The sequence below is a fragment of the Camellia sinensis genome, chromosome 10 (genome assembly GCF_055761805.1).
Source record: "Camellia sinensis isolate YWXY chromosome 10, ASM5576180v1, whole genome shotgun sequence".
Classification (NCBI taxonomy): Eukaryota; Viridiplantae; Streptophyta; class Magnoliopsida; order Ericales; family Theaceae; genus Camellia; species Camellia sinensis.
In genome coordinates, this window is record NC_138970.1 from 62,403,922 (window position 1) to 62,425,651 (window position 21,730).

At 32.4% G+C, this 21,730-nt stretch overlaps 3 protein-coding genes across 5 annotated transcripts; all 3 read right to left on the bottom strand.

Annotated features, from left to right (window-relative positions):
- Positions 1–12: 12 nt before the first annotated feature.
- Positions 13–1,488, bottom strand: LOC145800435 (uncharacterized). Its single transcript, XM_082890108.1, has one exon. The coding sequence runs from the start codon at positions 1,486–1,488 to the stop codon at positions 13–15; it is 1,476 nt and encodes a 491-aa protein (XP_082746234.1).
- A 6,397-nt stretch (positions 1,489–7,885) lies between these two features.
- On the bottom strand, positions 7,886–9,739 carry LOC114315818 (small ribosomal subunit protein uS12). The gene is made up of 4 exons (XM_028262433.2): positions 9,580–9,739; positions 8,678–8,833; positions 8,296–8,422; positions 7,886–8,205 (listed from the first exon to the last, which is right to left on the bottom strand). Exons 1-4 carry the CDS (start codon positions 9,582–9,584, stop codon positions 8,065–8,067), a joined length of 429 nt encoding a protein of 142 aa, XP_028118234.1. The 5' UTR covers positions 9,585–9,739; the 3' UTR covers positions 7,886–8,064.
- Positions 9,740–13,367: 3,628 nt separating this feature from the next.
- On the bottom strand, positions 13,368–20,083 carry LOC114315793 (interactor of constitutive active ROPs 2, chloroplastic). 3 transcript variants are annotated; one of them, XM_028262415.2, is made up of 5 exons: positions 19,814–20,083; positions 18,442–18,545; positions 16,798–16,978; positions 13,841–15,536; positions 13,368–13,637 (listed from the first exon to the last, which is right to left on the bottom strand). In XM_028262415.2, the coding sequence occupies exons 2-4, from the start codon at positions 18,459–18,461 to the stop codon at positions 13,857–13,859; spliced, it is 1,881 nt and encodes a 626-aa protein (XP_028118216.2). In that variant the 5' UTR covers positions 18,462–18,545; positions 19,814–20,083; the 3' UTR covers positions 13,368–13,637; positions 13,841–13,856. The 3 variants fall into 3 exon arrangements, with proteins under 3 accessions (XP_028118216.2, XP_028118221.2, XP_028118227.2); XM_028262420.2 differs by having other exon boundaries at positions 19,952–20,076; XM_028262426.2 differs by lacking the exon at positions 19,814–20,083 and adding an exon at positions 18,647–18,802.
- Between the last annotated feature and the right edge of the window lie 1,647 nt (positions 20,084–21,730).

Sequence of the window (21,730 nt, forward strand, 5' to 3'; positions counted from 1 at the left end):
TGCTCGTTGTTCTTAATTTGAACCATCCTCCGAAATCATTTCAAGAACATCAATCACTGTTGAAAACATACTAGCCAAGCTGACTAAAGTACCATAGTGTGAACCCCAACGTGTATCACCAGCACGTTTAAGATTAGTTTCTTGATTTAAGCCTTGCCCACTAGATAGCTCTCCAGTATTAAGTGCCTTAGCAACTTTTGCAGCTTGCTTCTCCCTAACAATATCTCGGCGTTTACATGATGCTCCAACAACATTCACCACATTAGAAACCAAAGTGAAAAGTAAAGCAATTTGATTATGATTCTTTGCCATGGCTACAAGTGCCAATTGCAACTGATGAACAAAACAATGAGCATAATACGCACAAGGATTCTCTTTCAGTATAAATGTTTTAAGACCATTGAACTTACCTTGCATATTACTAGCCCCATCATATCCTTGACCCCACAATCTGGAAATACTCAATCCAAGTGTGGAGAATAAATTTTGCATAGCTTGTTTAAGTGAGAGAGCATTCGTATTAGCAACATGCTTAATACCCAAAAAGCGCTCAATCACTTGGCCTTTTTTGTCAACATATCGTATTACAACTGCCATTTGCTCCTTGATTGATATGTCACAGGCTTCATTAATCAAAATAGAAAAAAGTGAATCACCAAGATCTCTAATAATCACATTGATAGATTCAAATGCGGCCACATTTACAATGTCTTTTTGAATATCAGGAGATGTCAACTTGAGATTTTGTGGAGCATTGCTCAATGTAACCACTTTGACATCTTTATTATGATCAGCAAGAAACTTGAGAAATTCAAGAAAATTTTCTTGGTTACTTGAATTTTCAGATTCATCATGCCCACGAAACGCAAGTCCTTTTCTTAGAAGAAATTTAACATAATCAACCGATGAATTCAAACGGGTTCGATACTCAATTCGAGCTCGATCAGATTGTTTGAAAAAAATCGTTTTAATATGTTGGTTCTGGTTTAACAAGTCTTGACATTTACTCGAAGTTTGATTATGAGCACTATTGGGACCTCTAACATGAGTTTGAATTTTTTCTTTTTTCTTCCAATTTAAGAAACCCTTACCAACAAAAGAATCACCACCAGCTTGATCTCCAATATAGAGTTTGAAAAGGTAACAACATAAACAAAATGCTGCATCTTTTGCTACGCTATACTCCAACCAATTAGGAAATTCACTAAACCAAGCCTGATTAAATCGCCGAAGTTTTTGTCCAAATGATTTTTGTGGAAAATTATGATCACGAGGTTGACAAGGAACTTTTTGTAGATATGCCCTGCGAATTCGGTCTCGATCATTAGCATTATAGTCCATAATTCGAGACCGTAGTCCTGGATCTGCAGGAAGGTCTACTGAGTTGATTTCTATGCGACTTTGTTTTGCGGAAGAATAATTATCATCTTTTTCTTGAGAAAGAGATGATTCCAACTTTGATTTTTTTTTTTTGAAATATTTCTCCATGACTATTTGAAAAAACTAAAAATCAAAATAAAAATTCATAATCAAAATCTCAAACCCCCCATAAATCAAAATCTCCAATTTTAATACAAATCAAAAAATTTAAAATAGCACAAATCACAACAAATCACAACAAATCAAAAAATTTAATTTTAGCACAAATTATAACAAATCAAAATCCCTAATTTAAATATTAATTACTGCAAATTAATATTTTTAATTTTAGCACAAATCAAATCCCTAATTTTAGCACAAACACAACAAACCAAAATCCCTAATTTTAAGATAAATCATCACCAATTAAGATTCATAATTTTAGCATATCAAAATCTCTTATTTTAACATAAATAATAACAAATCAAAACTTAACAAATAATTATAAATTAATACTCATAATTTTTATTTAAAAGTAAAAAAAATAAAATAAAGTTGCCTATAAACAATGAAAAGAAAATACCAAGGTTGTAGTGTGATCCCAAATCTGTGTTGTGTGATCCTAATTTGGTGAATCGCAAGTCGGTAAATTGCAAAGCAACAAAGGGAGACAAAGAAGATAAAGAAAATACGAAGATACTTCACAAGTACTGTGAATAAATAAAAAAATAAAAAATTTCATACACTTTTAGGGTTTTAGAGTTTAACCTTGTTGTAATTGGAGTTGTGTGCACTCACCTAAAAAAAAGTTGTGTCAGTATTTGATCGGGATTAGGATTCCAAAAAAAAAAAAAACACAAACGTGGGTGCGTCGTGCGTGTGGTGTGTGTGCCAATGGGTTAGTGGGTTTGAAATTGTGTATTAGGAGGGGCACAATCTGTGTGTGAAACACAGACCACACTTAAAATAAATAAATAAATAAATAAAATTCAGGGGGGGCACGTGACCCCTTTGAGCCCAACGCCCCTCCGCAACTGAGTAGATGTATCTGAGTCACTAGGAGATTCGAAAGGTGGTTGTTGTGTTAATACAGTAATTCCTTTTTCATTAGGAGAAGTAGATAATTTGATAAATAATTGTTCAATAGCTTTAACGGTATTGGTGTCTTATGTAACACTCACCTTTTATTTAGCTGTTAATTTTATGGTTAATCTTAATTATGTATTTATCTGTGCATAATACGCTTATTTATGTGCATTATGTTGTTGACAGATATATTCATTTATGAAAAGACTTGTCTGATTCGTTAAATCGTAGGACTATAAAACTAGCTAGTGGATTAAGTAGGTAAAATTGATACATCATAATCAGACCAAGTAATAATTTAATTAATTAACTAGTTAATGTAAGTAAAGGCTCTCACTTAATTAAAATAGGTTAAACTAGAGATGTAATTATATATATGTGTGTGACCTCAATTAGAAGAGAGAGTGAGAGAGAGTTCTAGAGTGGAGTTTGTGTGGGTGATCAAGAAGAAGAAGAAGAATGAGAGAATTTGAGACAACTTCATCAATTAATTCATTAAGGTAAGAGTCCTTTCTAATTTCTTACATGAAGATTATTTTCCATCTTGAATTCATGGAAATAAGGGAAAGAGCAGGGAGTTGAGTAGTATAAGTGATGTTATAAACCTAACAAGAGGAGTTCTTCTATGTTCTTGCCTAAATGACATTACTTAAGCCCATTCTCTTGCATAACTTTAACCTAGATTACCATGATTTGTTGAAACATAGAATTTTCATATGCATAGAGTTTTGTTTCTCTTTAACCTTGAAGTTGTTTATGAGATAGTAAAATTTAAGTTTGAAGTTGAACTCTATCCTTGGTTTGAACTTGGGAATTTTTTTTTATACATTATGTTTGCTAATGTTTGGCCCTTAATTTGATTGAATTTGGGTGTGATTTTTGGTGGATTGAAGCTTTGAAAACATAGCAGAAATTCGGTTCTGGAACACCTAGAACCGTACGTGTGGCTAGGGAGCCCGCACGTGCGGGAAACACAGGTGCACGTGCGGCGGGTAGGTCCGCACGTACGGAAAACAAGGGAGAAGAAGGTGCAATTCTGAAATAAAAGCACCCGGTGATGCATGTGCGGCACACGTGCGGCAAGGAACTCCGCACGTGCGGCTGTTTGGCAGCCTCGGTTTCACTTTTCTGTGTCATTTACCCCACTTCCGAACCTCCGATAGCATGATTTGCACCCGTAATTGAGGTCCATTTGTATTGCATGAACGTTTAACAAAAATTAACGACATTTAGACCAACTAATTCCTAAGAAATGAAACTATAGTTGGGTGTATAACAAATTAAGTGCGTTACGCTTGTATCTGTCTGTGTAGGTCAAACACCATGTTCCAGTCACCTGCATCACGGAACCCACTGTGAGTAACACTGCTATAAAAATATGTTTAATTTAAATTATCTTTTCTCTGCATCAAATTTATGCATTACTCCGATATGTTTCTCATGTTGATGAATGATAATTCTATCTCAGTTTTCATTGTTTACTGTGAAGACCCTAGCACCTATTTATATGATCACAGTTCTGTCAGTTCCATTTCATGGAACTCTTGTTTAATATGGTGTTGACTATCATATCTGATCTCCGGTCTTCATGGCCCCCTGTTCGGTCTTCATGACCGCCTGTTCAGCCGTCTAGGTCGCCTGTATTTATTACTTTTGGATATTGTTGTATTATGCCTCTCACTTGTGATACGAACCTGCTCAGTATATACTTTATTTTACATCTTATTCATCATTCAGAATCTTTTTACTCAGTTGTTATTCACTTGGTTTTAGCTCATGTTTTGTATATATGTATATGTAGGTAATCCAGTTCAGGAGGGAACGTAGCTGACGATCTTGTGTCCGTTTTGGTTAAACCAACTTTTGCGCCTCTCGTTGAGGTTCCCATCTGTCGGAGCACGGGCTAACCCAGTGATTACCTCTTTTGGCACTCCCGCACATTTGTGATCGGTTTTCATTGGTGTTATAGTTGTTGTTGATGGGAATGACTTATCCCTTTTGGTTGTGATGTAATTATAAGAAACTTGTAATGCTTAGACGTACATGTGTATATATTTATAAATATATAGCTACGTTTTTGTCTTATGTAAATTCACAGCTCGTTGGACGTTTTCCTTTTATATATTAGCTTCTACTAGCCCCATTCATTTGCTTTGTTTAGTTAGGCCTTCGGTAATCGCGGATTACTGGCCGGTTACGACACTAAACCTATAGAGACGGGTTTGGGTCGTGACATCTTAGGTGACTAAACTTAATCTATTCCTCATGCTAGGAAGATTAATAAGAGGTTTTTCTAAAGGTTAACTTGTTGTAGCATGATTATTTGAATAATCATGAAAAGTAGTTTCAATTTTATCTAATTGTTTACCAATAGTTTTTAAACATTGATTTGTATGATTATTCTGCTCAATGACTTTTTTAATTTCAGATTCGTCACCGGGCCATTTAAAAGGAGAAGCATGCAAGATAGATCCGTTATGTTCAATGAGAATAATTTCCAAATGAGGATGACTAGAAGAAAGAGTGGTATTTGGGAAGGTTTTTCATTTGGTTTTGGTAATAGTATTAACTTTGTGATAATAATTTTCAAAATAATTTTCAAGATAATCAAAGAAATTGACTTCAGTACCAAATTCAGCCATGAACTTACACCATCTCTTAGTTATTCGGGATTGTTGTGGTTTATTATAAGTATTTCAATAAGTCTGTCATTTTAATTTATTATCTTTAGATTGAAATTCAGCATGTAATCTATTAAGATTAGGTGCAAAGGTTTTACTAAGAGTTAATAATTGTGAATTAACTGGAGAAAATATTTCAAAATCAGTTTGAGTAAGTGAATCTTGAGATGTAGTATCTTCTTCATGAAGATATTTATGTGTTGAATAAACTGGTTTACTAATATGAAAAGTCGAAGAATTATTTATTTCTTTTAACTTACTAGCAGTAGCATGTGAGGGTTGACAAATGTTGAGTTTCCTATCTTTTCTAGTAAATAATGGTGTACTAAAAATTTCATTTTCTTCAGTGGGGATACTAGGGGTACTATGGAGGATTGACTACTATGTGGGCCATTAAAACGTATGTTGACTTTACCATCATCGTATTGTTAAATTTGTTGAATATCATTGCTATTAGATTAATGTGGGTGTGAATAATTTTCATTGACTGTCACCTAATTATCTGGAAGAGTGACTTCATTCCAACAAATAATGGTAGGAACATCTATATTGGCTTCATTAGTACTATCTTGTATGAGTACAGTTTTATCTTTTGGGCTTTTACCTAAGGCATGTACATTAAGATTAGTTTTTATATATTTATAATAAATATGGTAAATTAAAGCAATAGAATGGGCACCACCAAGCATTTTAGTAAAAGCACCAAAAATTTGGATATTCAATGTTAAAACTTTTAGTATGTGTGGATCACATAAACTTAAAATAAAATCAGGGAAACAATTAAAATGGATAGGTCCTTTATGAAAATCAAATTCCATCATACTCATTAAACAATCATAATAATTAATATATCGAGCATCTCTTAAACATAATAAAACTAAAGAATTATGTCCTTGAGTAGTCAGTGGTTTGACTGCAACTTGTATTAAGCCTAGATGAATAAAATTATGACCAGTAGATAGATTTGATTGATTCTTTAGTTAGTAGTTGACATGTTTCCTGGATTTTTGTTAAAGCATTAACTTTTTCAACAGTTTTGACATGTAAATCTATATTAAAAGATGACTTTAAAAAACTGGTTTATATATTTCTTTAATTGGTACTTTTGGAATGTTCCAACTTAAATCTATTTTTAAATTTTGAAATTCATGTTCTTCATTTATGACTGTATCAAGTATGGAAGCTAAAGTTGTAGATCTAGAGATCGACTCATTTTCTAAATATTGTAAATTGGTTCAAGAGAATCTAAATTCTTAATTGACTTATCATATTTGCACATACTATATATTCGCACATACCCTCTCCGAGGATCCCTAAATCCATCAATGGCCTAACTTAAAGACTTACCCAGGATGTGAGATGAAAGGTTAGTGGCTACTAGCAGTGGAAAATAGGTGATTCGTCGACAAGAATAGAGAAATTGTGAAATAATGGTACAAAGATAGAAACAAGAAGAATTAAACAGAAATAACTTCGCAATATTATTATTATTGTTGTTGTTGTTGTTGTTGTTTTGGCAAAATAAGAACTTGAATAGAAAACAGTAAAAACAGTCGTATGGATCCACCCTTTTGAAGCCACTGATGCATTTGATATTTGCTATTCTCATAACCAACTTTTGGATTGTGTTGGGTATTGATTAGAAAGAAGGGAAACGTGAAAATGATGGCTACAATTGCTTAGAGAACTCAAATGGTGCGCCAGATTATTAAGCCAAAATCATTCTTGACTATACTCTTGAAAAAAAACCTCTCCGTTGACGTGCTAAATCTTGGGCCAAACTATGGCCATCCCAAATCTAGTGACAAATTTGGTACAAGATTTAGCTTTCACCACATCAACAAAGGCAATCATAATTACTAGATGCCCGGGGGGGGGGGGGGGGGGGGGGGGGTTGTTGAACATATGAGAAGGAAAAGAAAAATAGAGCCCAAAGAGATGAATGGAGAATTAGAAAGATAGGAGACGATGAGGCCTCACTGTGCAACCACAAAAAGAATGGGGCAGTTGCAATCATGTTGCGATCATTAATGATCAACTCTTATGAAACCTAAAATTAGAAGCAATAAGCACTTGCTACTTTTCATCAAGAGTAAAGATTAAGCAAAACTTGTATCAGATAAAGACAATGCTTTGGTAAAAAAATAAATAAAATAAAAATAGCAACAATTTTTCCTACTTGACTGATTTCTAGTCATGCAGTAGATTGTTTCACTGCAGGTAGTTTCATGACCAGCCAGGCACCATCCTTCAGCCCCGCACCAGTGCAAACATTGCATATTAAGAGGCATTGCCACTATTAGACCACAATAAAAAGTTGTAACCATGGAATTAAACAATGCAGATTGGAAGCTATTTGCATTAACATAAAAGCCGGGTTTGCAGGATAGGAATAGCTTGATGCCGCCATTCATATCACCTCCCTAGCTGTTAACCTTGCATCCTAACTATATATTATACTATGGCACAGGCTTCTATTTGATCAACCTGATAAAAGCTAGCAACACCGTGCCACGTTTAGCTGTAACTTCCTAGAAGCCCAAAGAATAGATGGCACAATAAACCTAATGATCTAACGAGTCTTAATAACCAGTTATAATGCTATGCCACCAAACTTTACAATGAAAGATCAAACCTTTCAAATAAAAATCTGAGAAAATGACCATACCCTAACACTCTTTAACTAATTGTCTGATCCCAAGAACCCACTACTCTTTCCCTTAATGATGCATGATAGGGCATAATATAAATAGACACCATTTAAGAAGAAGGAACATAATTTGATGTAAAAAATGTAGCTTTGACGCCAATACAAATAACTGGAGAATTGATAATATATTGTTCACAAAATCCTGCTCAAACAGATAAGAGTACCATTTCAATACTTCCAACAAAACTATCAAAACACAGAAGAAGATAATCTCATCGCCACACAAAACTAAGACCTTGGCTTCTCTTTTTTCTCTTTGAATAGAGCCAGAAGAGAGACACCAGATACCTTGACAACCTTGAATCTAACACCGGGAATATCTCCCACGGCATGCCCTTTACGCCCAAATCCAGCAATCAACACCTCATCCTACAGCAAAAGATATTAAAGGGTTATAAGTCACCAAATAACAAAAAGAAACAGTCAAATGACGATGCCAGCCTTTCAAAGAACACTTACATTCTCTTCTATATAGTTTAAGCAACCATCATTAGGGACAAATGCGGCGATCTTCTTCCCATTCTTAATCAGTTGAACCCTAGCACACTTTCGGATAGCAGAGTTCGGCTGCTTAGCTTCAATACCTCTGTACGTGTCAGTCAGCAGCCATACGTTAGGTTCAGCTAAAAAGTTCACTTTTCCACTAAAAAAGCCAAAAACAACTTTCCCACTAACAAAAAAAGAAACTTCTTTGGCATTTCCTAAATGCATTAGATTTTTTTGATTCTAAAAAAGCCAAAAAAAAAACTGGAAAAGCCAATGTCGAACCCCCAATGGAATAATCACATAGGATTTTTTTAACAAAAGCTAGTGAATAAAAAAAATATGGGAAGAGGCTTACATCTTTTCAAGGACAATGCCTTTGGCATGCGAAGACCCGGCAAACGGCTTCTTCCATTCATTGCCAAGGTGGGACTTCTTATATGCTTTGTCAGCCCACCTTTGCCTTCTACGGTGGGACTTCAATTTGCGCCCAGCTCCCATACCACGTGTCTTCCTGTGATACAAGAAATTTTCACATTACAAAGCCATTCAAAAGAGGGCTAATATTGCTATGCTACATTGCCCAATTTGAGCATGCCTAAGAAACAATAAAAACACTAGGTTAAAACAAGCTCATTCAACAGTTTCAAAAGCTAATGAATATTGATGATAACCATGGAATGTACTTCCAACAAAAAAAACTAAGGTCCTGTTTGTTATTGTCTTTCTTAGTTTTAATTTTTTTGAAAAAACACAAACTTGTTTTGGAACTGCTTCCAAAAACTGTTCTAACGAATTTTTTTTTTTTTAAACAATTCACTTTTTATTTAAAAAAAAAAAAAAAAAAGTTGTATCAAATTTTCAAAAACTATTTTTTTTCCCCACAAAACTGATAAATGGTATGAAAACAAAAGTGTTTTTAGACTTTCATTAGTTTTATTTTCAAATGAATTGTGAATGATACTAAACAAACAGGCTCTAAGTTTTCATACAACCCCAGATTTCGTAATTTGCCACAAGTAAGAACAAAAACAAAAACTTTCGATTATGAAATTCACCATTATCCAACCCATTGAGGTAAAACGTCCATTTTCCTCTAACCAAACAAAGATGAATTTAACATTCGATATCCTGAGTTTCACAAACAATAAAAATCCTTATGCTTCAATCTTAAAGCTACATATATATATATATATATATATATATATATGCAATAGAGAAGAAAAGTAAAGATTATAGGTGATAGAGAGTGAATCATACCCCATGGCTGCTGAAAGAAAGCGTTGTTCGACTCTCAGACGAAGAAGAAGAAGATAGGTAGCCGCCCCTGTTAAACCCTAATCTCCAAATTGAAGCCAGAGAGAGAGAGAATGTATACGCACACATCTATATATATATATATATATTTATTTATTTATTTAGGTTAAACCTATTTTTAATTTCATAATAAATTATCTATTTTATTAATAAATTATTGTATAATAATTAATAATAAATGAATAATTTTTAATAATATTAAAATTTTATTTTAATTAATAATTCATATAATTTTTTTATTGTATAAAAGAGTAGTTAAAAATTTTATTTTTTAATTAATTTTATTAAATAAATTTTTTTGACAAGGGAATAATTATAATTTTTCAAATTATGAGAGATAATTTATATTTTATGCAAATTTCAAAGAATGTATTTAATTTACCTTTATTTTTATTTTTCTAGGAAAAATTATGCAATTCCACCCAATTTCTCGTGGTTTGGCCAGTGTTTTCAATTAGATATGTGTAATAGTTGAGTGTGGAACTGTAATTTTTTGTAAATAAATAATAATCTTGTTAATGATTTGAAAAAAAAAAAATCAATGCTTTTTATATTTTAATGTTGTTACTTATTAGAATTTTGATAACTAAAGTGTAATTTATCATAATACAAACTATATAGGAGAAGGAAGAAAAAAATTAAACAGTGTGTTTGATTTTAGTTTTTTAAGCTCAGTTTTCTGAAAATTCAGTTTTCCATTTTTCTTGTTTTTTTTTGTTTTAGTATATATTTTTAAAATTTTAATCAATATTTTTACTTTTTTAGATGCACCTTACTTAAATGTATCTAAATAGTAAAATATTTGTGAAAAAATATTTTAAAATTTTAATAAATACACAAAAATATACTAAATTTTCACATTTTTTTTTGTATTTTTGATATTTAGTGACTTTTTAAAGATTTTTTTTACAAATATTTTACTTGTTAAGTGTATTTATGTTAGGTTTGTTTAAAAATTAAAAAAAATACTTAAAATATTTAAAAAATTCAATAAAAACAAAAATAAAAAATGAAAAATAAAAAGTAAATTTTTCTAAAAATCACAACCAAGCAAAGTATCCATATGTACTTTCAAATTATGTTAATCTAAACCTTATGTTTATTTTTTTACCCCAATTTTACTCTTAGAATTTTCCATGAGAAGAAAATTGCAAAAACTCCATACATTCTTAGAGAAAAAACGTGGATAACAAATGGGACAAAGGATTATAAGTAACCCTCTTGCAAATTTTGTTAGAAGGTTTATGGGTTACCTATTGAGAGAAAAAATAAATAAAATATTTTGAGACCACGGATCGGACGGATGGGTGACATTAAGAAAAATGCTTAGGAGCACTAATTAGTGCTCCCACTAATTATGTGGCAGTGGGTCCCGCCATTAATGATGTGATGTTTTGGTCTTGGAGTTGTATTTTTTTTTTTTAATGCATTAGTGCTATTAGTGGTGATGTTTTTAGTGGGATGAATCATTGCTGGTGACATTAACTTGAAATGTACAAATTATGAATTCAAATTTAATTGTGTTTTGTAATTTCGCATATTAAAATATAGGATAAATTACAAACACCCTATCTGAAGTTTGATTAAAATACGAATCACTCTATGTGGTTCTGAAAATTACATTTCATCTCCATAGGTTTTAAATTTCATAACAAATTGTCCCTTTTATTAATAAATCATAAAGTGAATTAACAATTTTTAATGATATTAGAAATATGTTTCAATTAATAATTTAGGTAATTTTATTATTATATAGGAGAGCAATTATGAATTTTATTTTTTTAGTTAATTCTGTTAAATAAAAAATTCTAACAAGAGAGTATTTATAATTTTTTAAATCATATGAGGTAATTTGTGCTTTAAGCAAATCTCAAAAGGTGGATTTATAATTTACCCTAAAATATTTAATTCAATAAATGTTTGGCCCATTGGGTTTGAAGGAAGCTGTAAGGTGAGTTGAAGCCCAGCCAGTGGATGCTGTTTGCGGCCTGTTTTCTTTGTTTCTCTATAACCAAATTTGTGAACTTCTATAATCCTCTGCCCTTTTCATTTTCTCTTCTCTTCATCTCATAAAGCAACCAGCCTTGTTTCGAAATATGTTATTTTGCTAATTTTTTAATTTTATGGTAAAATATGAAGTAAAAAAAATTTGTATGTTTAGAATGACTTTTTAATTTTTTACGAAAAAATATGTAAAAAATAGAAAGAATAAAGAATTTTTAACTTTTTATATAGTTTGTTGAATTTTTAACTTTTTTTAATTTTTAAACTAAAAAGTGCTATTTCCAAATGAGATTGATTTATAAGTTTTTGTTAATAAGTGCCCAAAAGGATTCGTTAATAAGTTTAAAAAACTATACAACTATTTAAATTTGTTAATTAATACTTCAAATTTTGTTAGGGTCAACTCCAACTTTTTCAAGAGCCTTTTTTTTATTAAATTTTTAAAGCTCTATAGTGGCTGCTTTTGTGGGCTTTGCCCTAAAGCCAGTCCTGCTAATACCCTTGCGCTATGTTTGCTTTTTTATTAAATTTTTAAAGCTCTGTAGCGGCTGCTTTTGTGGGCTTTGCCCTAAAGCCAATCCTGCTAATACCTTGGGCAATGTTTGGTTAGACAGACATAATTTTGATATTGGACTAACAATCTCACAAAATACATAATTCGATAATTGATTAAGAAAATTAAGGTTTCGACTAATAGTCCATCCAGATATGATGTCTCCCATATTGAATCCCAAGAGGGGGATAAGATAAAAAATGGAGAACTAAGGTTCAGACTAATTAGTTAAATTTCAAAACTTATAGGATTTTAGTAGTCTCTCTTTATAATTCTAAATCAATCTAAGGATAGGATGTGATATACAATTCAAAAGGGTTGATAATCTCAATCTAATCCACTCCATTCAAACAACATTGCCTCGCTAATGGTGGGATTGAAAGTGAGAAACATGTGAGACCCATCGGGTTGTTAGCCTTGCGTTTAATTGCGAGATAAGGTGGAAAGGATTGGATGGAATGCTAATTTTATTTAATCGAGTCCGTTTAAACAAACATGCCCCTAAGGCATGTGTTATTGCCTCACTAATGGTGGGATTAAAAGTGGAGAACATGTGAGATTCATTGAATTGTTAACCCTGCGTTTAATTGCGAGATAAGGTGGAAAGGATTGGAGGCGGAAAACATGTGGATCCCGCCAGATAGTCCAATCTATTACTTATTTCTACCGTACTAAACTATGAATTATCTCAATACTAGTATGGAAGATTAAACAAATAAATGAATAAATAAAACATTAAATAATGCCATAAATATTGTGATATTAAAAAGATTAGACCTCTCTGACTTTATTTTTTCTTTCATCCAATAATAAACAATAATTTTTTCATTTTTATTTTTATTTTTTATTCTAACCAAATATAATACACAGCTCCTATTCAATCATTTATCTCATAGTATAAATTATCTCCCATAATCCTATCATATATTCAATAATTCATTCAATCTAATCTCATGGTATAATTTATTCCTTACAATCCCATCAATCTTATAATATCTAGTTCCAGCATATTTGGGCATCCATGCTTGAAATAAACAAGTAACCATTAATTAAACATGGTAATTTGAATCCACATATTTGATCTACAAAACTCAGTTGGAACTACCAGTAACAAGTATTGAAGCAAGAAAGACAACCATTGTATACTATGCTTGTATGTAATGTGCAAAAACCATTAGCCAAAGAGTGATATTCTGAGAGTGTACCACCTTAACATTATGTCCAAACAACAAGAACATACCAGTTTCTATTCTCCAATCAATTAAACCATAAACAGAAAGTTACAACAGAAAAATATTACAATCCTTAGGGTGTCCATCAAAACCTACCACATATGGCAAGTGAAACCAAATACAAAGTTCATCCATTTCCAGATAGCTATACAAGGACAGAAAAAAGGGGTTTTCCTAGAAAATCTCTTCAATACTTGGCAGCCACAAAAAATCTGTTAAAGAAACAAACCAAGAGTTAACATCATATGAATATAACATAAAAGAAGACAATAAAACAATTAGGCTCAGTTTGGATCTTAGATTTATAAAAAGAAAATGAAGGGGGAGGAAACTTTTTCTTCCCTTTTCTTTTCCCTCCACAAATCTCTATAAATCCAAGATCCAAATACAGCCTTCGTGAAAAACAACATACAACCTGCCAAACAATGCAACTACTTCTGGCTCTTCTTCAACAACACACCAATCTTCTTCAACATGTTACCATTTTTCTTCTTGGGTGATGATTCATCATCCATCTCTTCCGAGAAAGGTGAACCTAGCTTTCCACCAATAGTATGGTAGTTGCCGTCGAGCGACCTTGTTCTCTCCACAAACTTATCATTATTCCCCGTTGAAAGCATAGCCGTAGCTGCCTCTGCAGCTTTCCTCCACTGGTCCGATTGCACTTTCAATCTCCTCAACTCGGCTTCTATCTCCGAATTGGCAGCCTGCGCTGCATCGAGCTGTTCAGTAACCCGAGCAGCTTTTCTGCTACTTTTATCAGCTTCCTCAGTTAAATAGCCTAGTTTCATAAGTGCTTCTCGCTCTGCAGCCCTAGCTGCTTCTGCGGAAGCTGAAGCCTCATCATTCACTTTATTCCGCTCCATCTCTCTCTTCTTGATTTCGAACTTCAGCATCTCATTTTCCGCAGTTATACCCTGCAATTCGGTTTCTTTATCCAACAAACTTGCCTTCAAATCTGCCAAATCTACCTCAAAATTCTTCATCTCTGATTCCAATTTCGATTCCTTTTCGGTTGACTGATTTTTCTCAATCTTTTGATTCAGTCCTTCATTCTCCTCACAAATATCAAGCAATTTAGTTTCCTTGGCCATCAGTTTTGCCTTCAACTCTTCAATGTCAGCTTTTGCCTTCTTCAAATTCGACTCCAATTCAGCCTCTCTCAATGATGACTCTGATTTTGAGCGCTCCACTAGTTCATAAGCACTTCGAATCTGCAATGTGCTATGAATATATTCCTCCTGGTACCTTCTCTCAGCTGCATCTAAAGCTGATCTTAATTGACCCACTTCAAATTTCACATGATTAAGCTCTGCTTTGAGCTGGTCTGAATCCTCATGTTCTCCATTTTCCCTACCACCTTTGACATTGCAGGAATCATCTGCAGAATTCTTGCTGCTATTGTTACCAGCATCAGCTTGGAGTTTGCTAACAAGCTCTTCCAATAAATTTACTCGAGCTTTTGACTGCTCCAACTCCACAGCCAAGGATCTGTAAGCATCCATTGTTCTAATGCCTTCAGATCTGAGAGTCTCTTCAGCTGTCTTCGCCATTTCCAATTGCATTCGAGTTTTACTAACAACTTCCAAGGCCCGTGCTTCAGATTCTCTGCAATCACTGAGTTGGGTTTTTAAATTTTCAACCAGGGAGAGAGTTTCTGAGATTTCCATTCGTAAGTTCTGTATTTCAGCATGTGCTGATTGTGCATAATCAGCCTGGGCAGATTCAGATTCAGATACCCTATCAAGCTGGATCTTGAGCTTCTGAATCTCATTTATGGCAGAAGACAAGGCGGTAGAGTCCATTGAGTGCTGCTTCTGGACAGCCTCGAGTTCAGATTGCCATGCTCGATCACGATCCTGAGAAATCTTACGGAGCTCTTGGACACGATCTTCCTCAGAAGCACAAAGTTCCATCAGCTGCTGCTGGGACTCATCGAGCTTTGCTGACATGGCTGCTAGCTGTTTCTTGGCCTCTTCAGCCTCTTGCTGGGCCTGCTTCTTCCATGATTCGGATGAGCTCAGCTGGTCCTTCGCTTTCTTCAGTTCCTCCTGAAGCTGAGCAAGCTGAGATTCCAATTCAGACAATTTGCTTGGGCGTTTCTTCTGAAGCTGACAAAACGGGGGCAAAATATTAAACAGGTGACAGCAGGTTACTGAAGCATCACAACAGAAACATTCAATAGATGTCAAAAGTAACTAAAAACTGTCGGAGTAACATATATATATATAGTATTAGAGACTTGTTCACGTTGCCTCTCCAAGCCACCAACGTTTTATTCATATGGTTTAGGGGGGCCTCCACCTAATACCAATTGGTTTTGGGTTGGATGCCTCAAAAATTCTAACATGGTATCATAGTTGGATCTTTGGTGATTTCTCAGACCAAGTCTTCGCTCCGGATTTGAATCTAGTGTTTCTCTCATGCTTGGTTTATATAGTTTATGGGTCCCTCGACCTAATACCAATTGGTTTTCGGTTGGATGTCTCCAAAATTCTGACATATAGGAAATCGTACAAAACAACAAAGGATTAAAAAATGAATAAATAAATAAATAAATAAAAGTGCAATATGATAAGATACTATAGTAATCCTAAATGAGAGACAAATAAACAAATTAGAGTGTAGCATAATATGTAGAACAAATCTCTCAGTGTCTCAATCCGACAGGTTGAGTCAGTAAAGGTGAGTGATCAACAACCTGCATTGAGCTTTAAACATTGAAACACCAGTTTTTGTTCATACAGAGAGTTCACAGATTAAATTTACGTGAACAGTAACCAATAATCCTTTCATTTCCAATTCAAAAACCATTAAGGCTCATTTTGGAATGTTCTAAATAAGTGCACTTTTTGACTTTTTATGAAATATGGATTAGGTTTGAAGTGATGTGGTAGAGAGATGATGTGACTTAAATAGGATAGTGACTTTTTAACTTTTTGACTTTTTTTTTAAGATGCCAAACTTAGCCTAAAATTAATATAATTGAAGAAATGAAGAAACAACATATATAGAGGAACAAAAGATCTAGCTGTATGGTGACACCAAAAAGCCAACTACCAATATGTTGAGAATTTCACACTACTTGGGCACATGTATTTTCTGGTGTAACCATCCCTAGAAGAAACAATAACATCATAGCCCAAACTATCATGGTCCCGCTAACAAATGTAAATCACTAACTCATAGGTAATAACTTACGAACTTTCCAGGCATCTTAATGTCTATTTCTTAATGCAGCTAGAAGCTAAGCACCCTCAATTGTTTTTATTCCTAATGATGCTAAACTTCACAAAAATGAATTGATCCTAGAAGCTCTGAATAGTTCCTTATTTATAAACTGGCTCACGTGGTCAGTTATTTATAGAATACCTCAGGCACTGGACTTCGGGGTGATTTGCGCTCTGCAACTTTAGGACTTCTGCCTTTAGGTGTCCTGCTTTCTGGATTTGGAGAAGGAATCGCCTCCGAATCTGATCCACGCATTTTCAGCTGTTTAGCAGTTCGGGGTGTCGCCAGCGATGTCCTTTTAGGCACCTCCAAAGAGCCAGTTCTGTTCTCAAAAGGAAGGGATGATAATCAGCATACCAAAACATGCAACAGTCAATGGAATCTAGGTAAAGCAACTAAATAGAAAATATTAGGGCGCTAAAAAGAGACATTTAAAAACAAATTAGCAAACCAGTTTCAGCAATGCTGGGTCGCCATCTATTTTTTAAACAAGTTGAGGCTAACTGGAACTGTAATAAGCCCAAACCTTAAGGGAGGTTGCTGAAAGTCTTCCAAAAGAATTGGTTTTTAACCCAATTGAGCCAGCATTTGTGGCCAAAGATCAATTATTAACTACCATGTCCTGTTTCAGCAATACATATACCTTGATGTATATTGGTCTTGAAACAATCACATCAATGTTCAAATTGCAAGTCAATTTATATACATAGAATATCAACTATTCTAAACTAAAAATATACATTTGCATGGAAAAAATTATTGTTTCTTCTTTCAATATTATTTAATTACTTGGTAAAATCACAAAATTTTCACCATGAAAAATAATCTTTATGATGCTAATGTTTCATTTGATTAGAAAGAAATAAATACTGGAAAGTGAAAATGATAGAGTGAAGTAAAAAAAAAAAAAAAGGAAAGTAAAATATATTTTCTTGTATAAATTTGATTATGATGAGAATTTTACAAGAAAATAGGAATTCTAATTATAACTAACTACTTTTATAACATATTTTAACTTTCTTGTATTTTCTTGTGTTTTTTGCAAAAAACTATAAGCTTAGTTACCATGCTATTATGAGTTGTATTAGAAAATTAACTTTCTTATAACTTTCACCATTTTCATACTAAACCAACTCAATTTTTTTTTTTTTCTTTTTCATTTATTTCACTTTCTACCATTTCCATCCTAGACAAACTGAGCCTAAAGTGAAGATACAGAATATTCAACGGTAGGTTTAGAAACTTTTCGAACAGTGATGATTAAAATTTACAAAGACGAGTATGGTAAACCGTAGACTGAGGTAATTTTTCAGATCATACCACACCTGGTTGAGACCATTTACCTTTTATATGGTCCAAATTGTCTTTCTTCATAAAATATTTCAACATGTTCTTTTTTTGCATATATTACAACATTTCGGCAATCATTGAGCAGTATAAGTTATATAACCCATAACGTAAGAAGTTAGAATTAGAACCAAGGATGTAGTAACCAAAACTGACAACCACCATAAGATTATATCCTAAAACTGCTACTGAACAAAAACTGCCCCAAAAGAAGCATAAACTCAGTGGCTTATTTGAATAGGGCCCTCTTACTAATTTCTGACATAAATTTTGATAATACTATATGTCATTTACAGTTCAGCCAGTTGATTCTTGCTCATTTTCTCGAGAAATTAACTATGTAAATTTCTATTAAACAGAAATTGCATCATAAGCAGTTGTGTAAAGTTAATATATATATAACATAATGCTACAAAACCATGTTAATGACAAATATACCTCGATTTTGGTGTTTGCATATTCAATTTCCTCTTGGCTCAAAGCAGAAAAGGACCAGACAAAATGAACTCGTCTACTCGAGAGCCCCACCTGACCCACAACACCTGCAATAGTTCAGATTTGAGAGGAATTCTTGTCTGAGAAAAGATATATCTGACATACATGTGTAGTATGCAAATGATTGGTTTTATGAAGATCATCCAACCTCTGATCGGTATTTGATTACAGAAGCTAGACCAAACAAAGAAACATACAACACAATCCCTTCAAAGAAACTCCAGAGAAACTACCTCCACTTCCACCAACCAAACCCACAGGGCCACAACAGATAGCCCCCCACCCCCCCCAAAAAACAAAAAAATCAAAGGAAACATCATAATACAAGCCCTGTTTACAATTTTTCATTTTGCTTCCCTTTTACTCCATTCAAAAACATTATTAAGACAACAGCATAAAGAATTAAATGATGACAATTACCCACATCACAGTACACCTTTTAGGATTGCCCCATTTACCAACACTTAAAATTGATATTTGGTGTGAAAACACGGTCAATTAGTTCCTAAACTGGGAATCTAATTTAATTGACAACTAAACACAAATTGAACCATATTATGCCAAGAACTGAAAATATTTTTACAAATTTATGCAAAAAATAATACTATCCTTTTCAAATATTCATAAAATTTGAGACATAACCCAAGCTTGTTTCTTAAGATAATAGACCCAATAATCTTGAAAAGACATTTCTCATTGTTTACAAAATTGTCAAATATCACCCCCTCCCCCTCATTCCAACACTGCCGTCTGATCTTCTACAGAAGCTAGAGTCAAACAGACTCAAAAGAGGACTATATCTGAAAAATCACCTAACATAAAAAGACAAAAAAATGCATTTAATTATAATAAATAATAAATAATAATAAAAAAAAACCCAGATATCAGATCAGTGAGATGGGTAGTTCTGACATCCAAAATGAGTTCAATCTTCATACACTGTTAACATTTAGATCTACAGACACTATAAGCTTCATGACAGATTTAAAACAAATTACCATTTACCTGAAGCACACAAATATATGGATGTATCTATGTGTGTGTGTGTGTCTGTGAGAGAGAGAGAGAGTATGAAAACCTACTATTAACACAACCCACATTGTCAAAACCAAGCCAGAATTTTCCCAGAAAAAAAAAAAATGCGATTTCAACTGAAGCAAAAAGAGAGGAGGAAAAAAAAGAAAGAGAACTCAAGTAGAAAAAGGCATATAACATGAAGTATGTTTTAGAACCGAAAGCAAGAGAAAGGAAGAAGACAAGTGTAAAGGACGGTTTGATGAATTCTGAGAAGAGAATCTAAAATCCATGCTCTTACCTGAAGATCTTGTGTGTGAAAAGTACAGAGTCTGATAACTTTGCTAAGTTTGATTGAATTATACAAAAACCCTAGCTTTGGAGAAGAAGAAGATGAACAAGAGTTGGCATTTTTGTAATGAAGGCTGACTTCTGCTACCTGCTTCTGCGCTCAGTTCCCCAAGTCAGTCACTCTCACTCTCACTCTCTCTCTCTACCTGTCCGCTCTGTTTTTTTTTTTTTGTGAAAGAAAGTATATACAGCAAAAATTGGAGAGGATGTGACCAATGGCTTTCTTTTTTTTCCTTTTTCTTTTTTTAATATTTGAGACACTCAGGTGTTGTTTGGAACAAATTATTTTAATAATTTATTATTTTTTTTATAAAAATAAAAAATATATATAAAAAAAAATAAAAAGGGTAATGTAAAAATTTATAGTAATTTTTTAATTAAAATATATAATTGTCAAACGAAACCTTAATTTATCACTCTTATGTGTCTAATAAATGTCAAATTTTAATTTATTAAATATTTTATTATGTGGAATCTAATTTCAATACCACATCATTCAGGGCTGATAAATTAAAAGATATAACAGTCACCTTGCTTGGTTTCCAATTTTCTAAAACACTTTTCAGAAAATTCTACTTTCTTATTTTTCGTATTTTTTTGTTTTTATTGAATTTTTTTAATATTTTAAGCAATTTTTTACTTTTTAGACACATCTAACATAAATACACCTAAAAAGTAAAAAAATTGTAAAAAAAATCTTTTAAAAATTCACTAAATACCAAAAATATAAAAAAAATATAAGAATTCAGTACATTTTTTGTATTTTTATGTATTTATTAATTTTTTAAAATATTTTTTCACAAATTTTTTACTTTTTAGATACATCTAAGTAAGGTGCATCTAAAAAAGTAAAAAAAAATGTTTAAAATTTTAAAAATATTCACTAAAAACAAAAAATACAAAAACTAAAAAAGTCAATTTTTAAAAAACTTAATCCAGAAAACTCAAACCAAACACAGTGATTAATTTTTTTTTATTGACAAATAAGAAAAAAAAAATCAAACGATATATTTTTGAGATTCGATGTCGTTCAAACCCGTTTGAATTTACAGGGTGTTTGGGAGATTGGGTTTGTTGGCTTCATTGGGAATAAAATAATTAATAAGATAAAATAGATTAAAATAATTAATAAAATAAAATAAAATATTATATTTAAATTATAATTATTTTATTTTTTATAATCATTAAATCAATTTAAAAAATTAATTATTATTCTAAACATAATTTTTTTAACCTAATTAAAATAATCAATTTTCCAAATGAGTAGTGTGATCATTTTGGGGTTAAACTCGGTAATTCAAGTAATTTACTTTTGATAAAGTATTAAGGGGTTGTTTAAGGTGTACTTTTTGTCTTTTTCAATTAAAAAATTGAGGACAAAAATATGGATGTTTGGATTAACTTTTTGATTTTTTTTATAGAAAAATGTGTATTAAAAAATTGTATAAATTAGTGTGTAGGAGAAAATTAGAATTGGGAGTTGTACAGCCGTAATTGTTGACTTTTGGTAAATAGTGTTAACTTTTTAACTTTTTGAGTAACTTTTTGACTTTTTAACTTTTTATGGACTTGCCAAACTTGGCCTAAATAGAATTTTCATGATAGAAGGAAGGGCAAGTAACAATGGAAGATAGAAAAAAATAATTACAAAAAGTGATAAATAGCATAAATATTAATAATTAAAATTATAAATTTTGTCACTGATGTATAATAATTTTTAAAACTCACCCTCAATGGTAATTTTTCCTGAAAAGAAAGATGAACGGATATCGGTAGGTATATATTTGAATTACATTTATATTATTTAAATTTAGTAACTATTCTTAAATTATATTTGTCGCCCATTTGTAAAAAAAATAAATGTAAT

Bases quoted from the DNA above. Each gene is read 5' to 3' on its own strand.
- LOC145800435 (XM_082890108.1), bottom strand. From the start codon at position 1,488: ATGGAGAAATATTTCAAAAAAAAAAAATCAAAGTTGGAATCATCTCTT.
- LOC114315818 (XM_028262433.2), bottom strand. The intron at 8,423-8,677 runs GTAAGCCTCTTC...TGACACGTACAG, and splicing joins GGCATTGTCCTTGAAAAGAT to AGGTATTGAAGCTAAGCAGC. The intron at 8,206-8,295 runs GTAAGTGTTCTT...CTTTTGCTGTAG, and splicing joins TAAACTATATAGAAGAGAAT to GATGAGGTGTTGATTGCTGG.
- LOC114315793 (XM_028262415.2), bottom strand. From the start codon at position 18,461: ATGCAAACACCAAAATCGAG. The intron at 16,979-18,441 runs GTATATTTGTCA...TTTTGAGAACAG, and splicing joins ATGCAAACACCAAAATCGAG to AACTGGCTCTTTGGAGGTGC. The intron at 15,537-16,797 runs GTATTCTATAAA...CCGTTTTGTCAG, and splicing joins CCCGAAGTCCAGTGCCTGAG to CTTCAGAAGAAACGCCCAAG.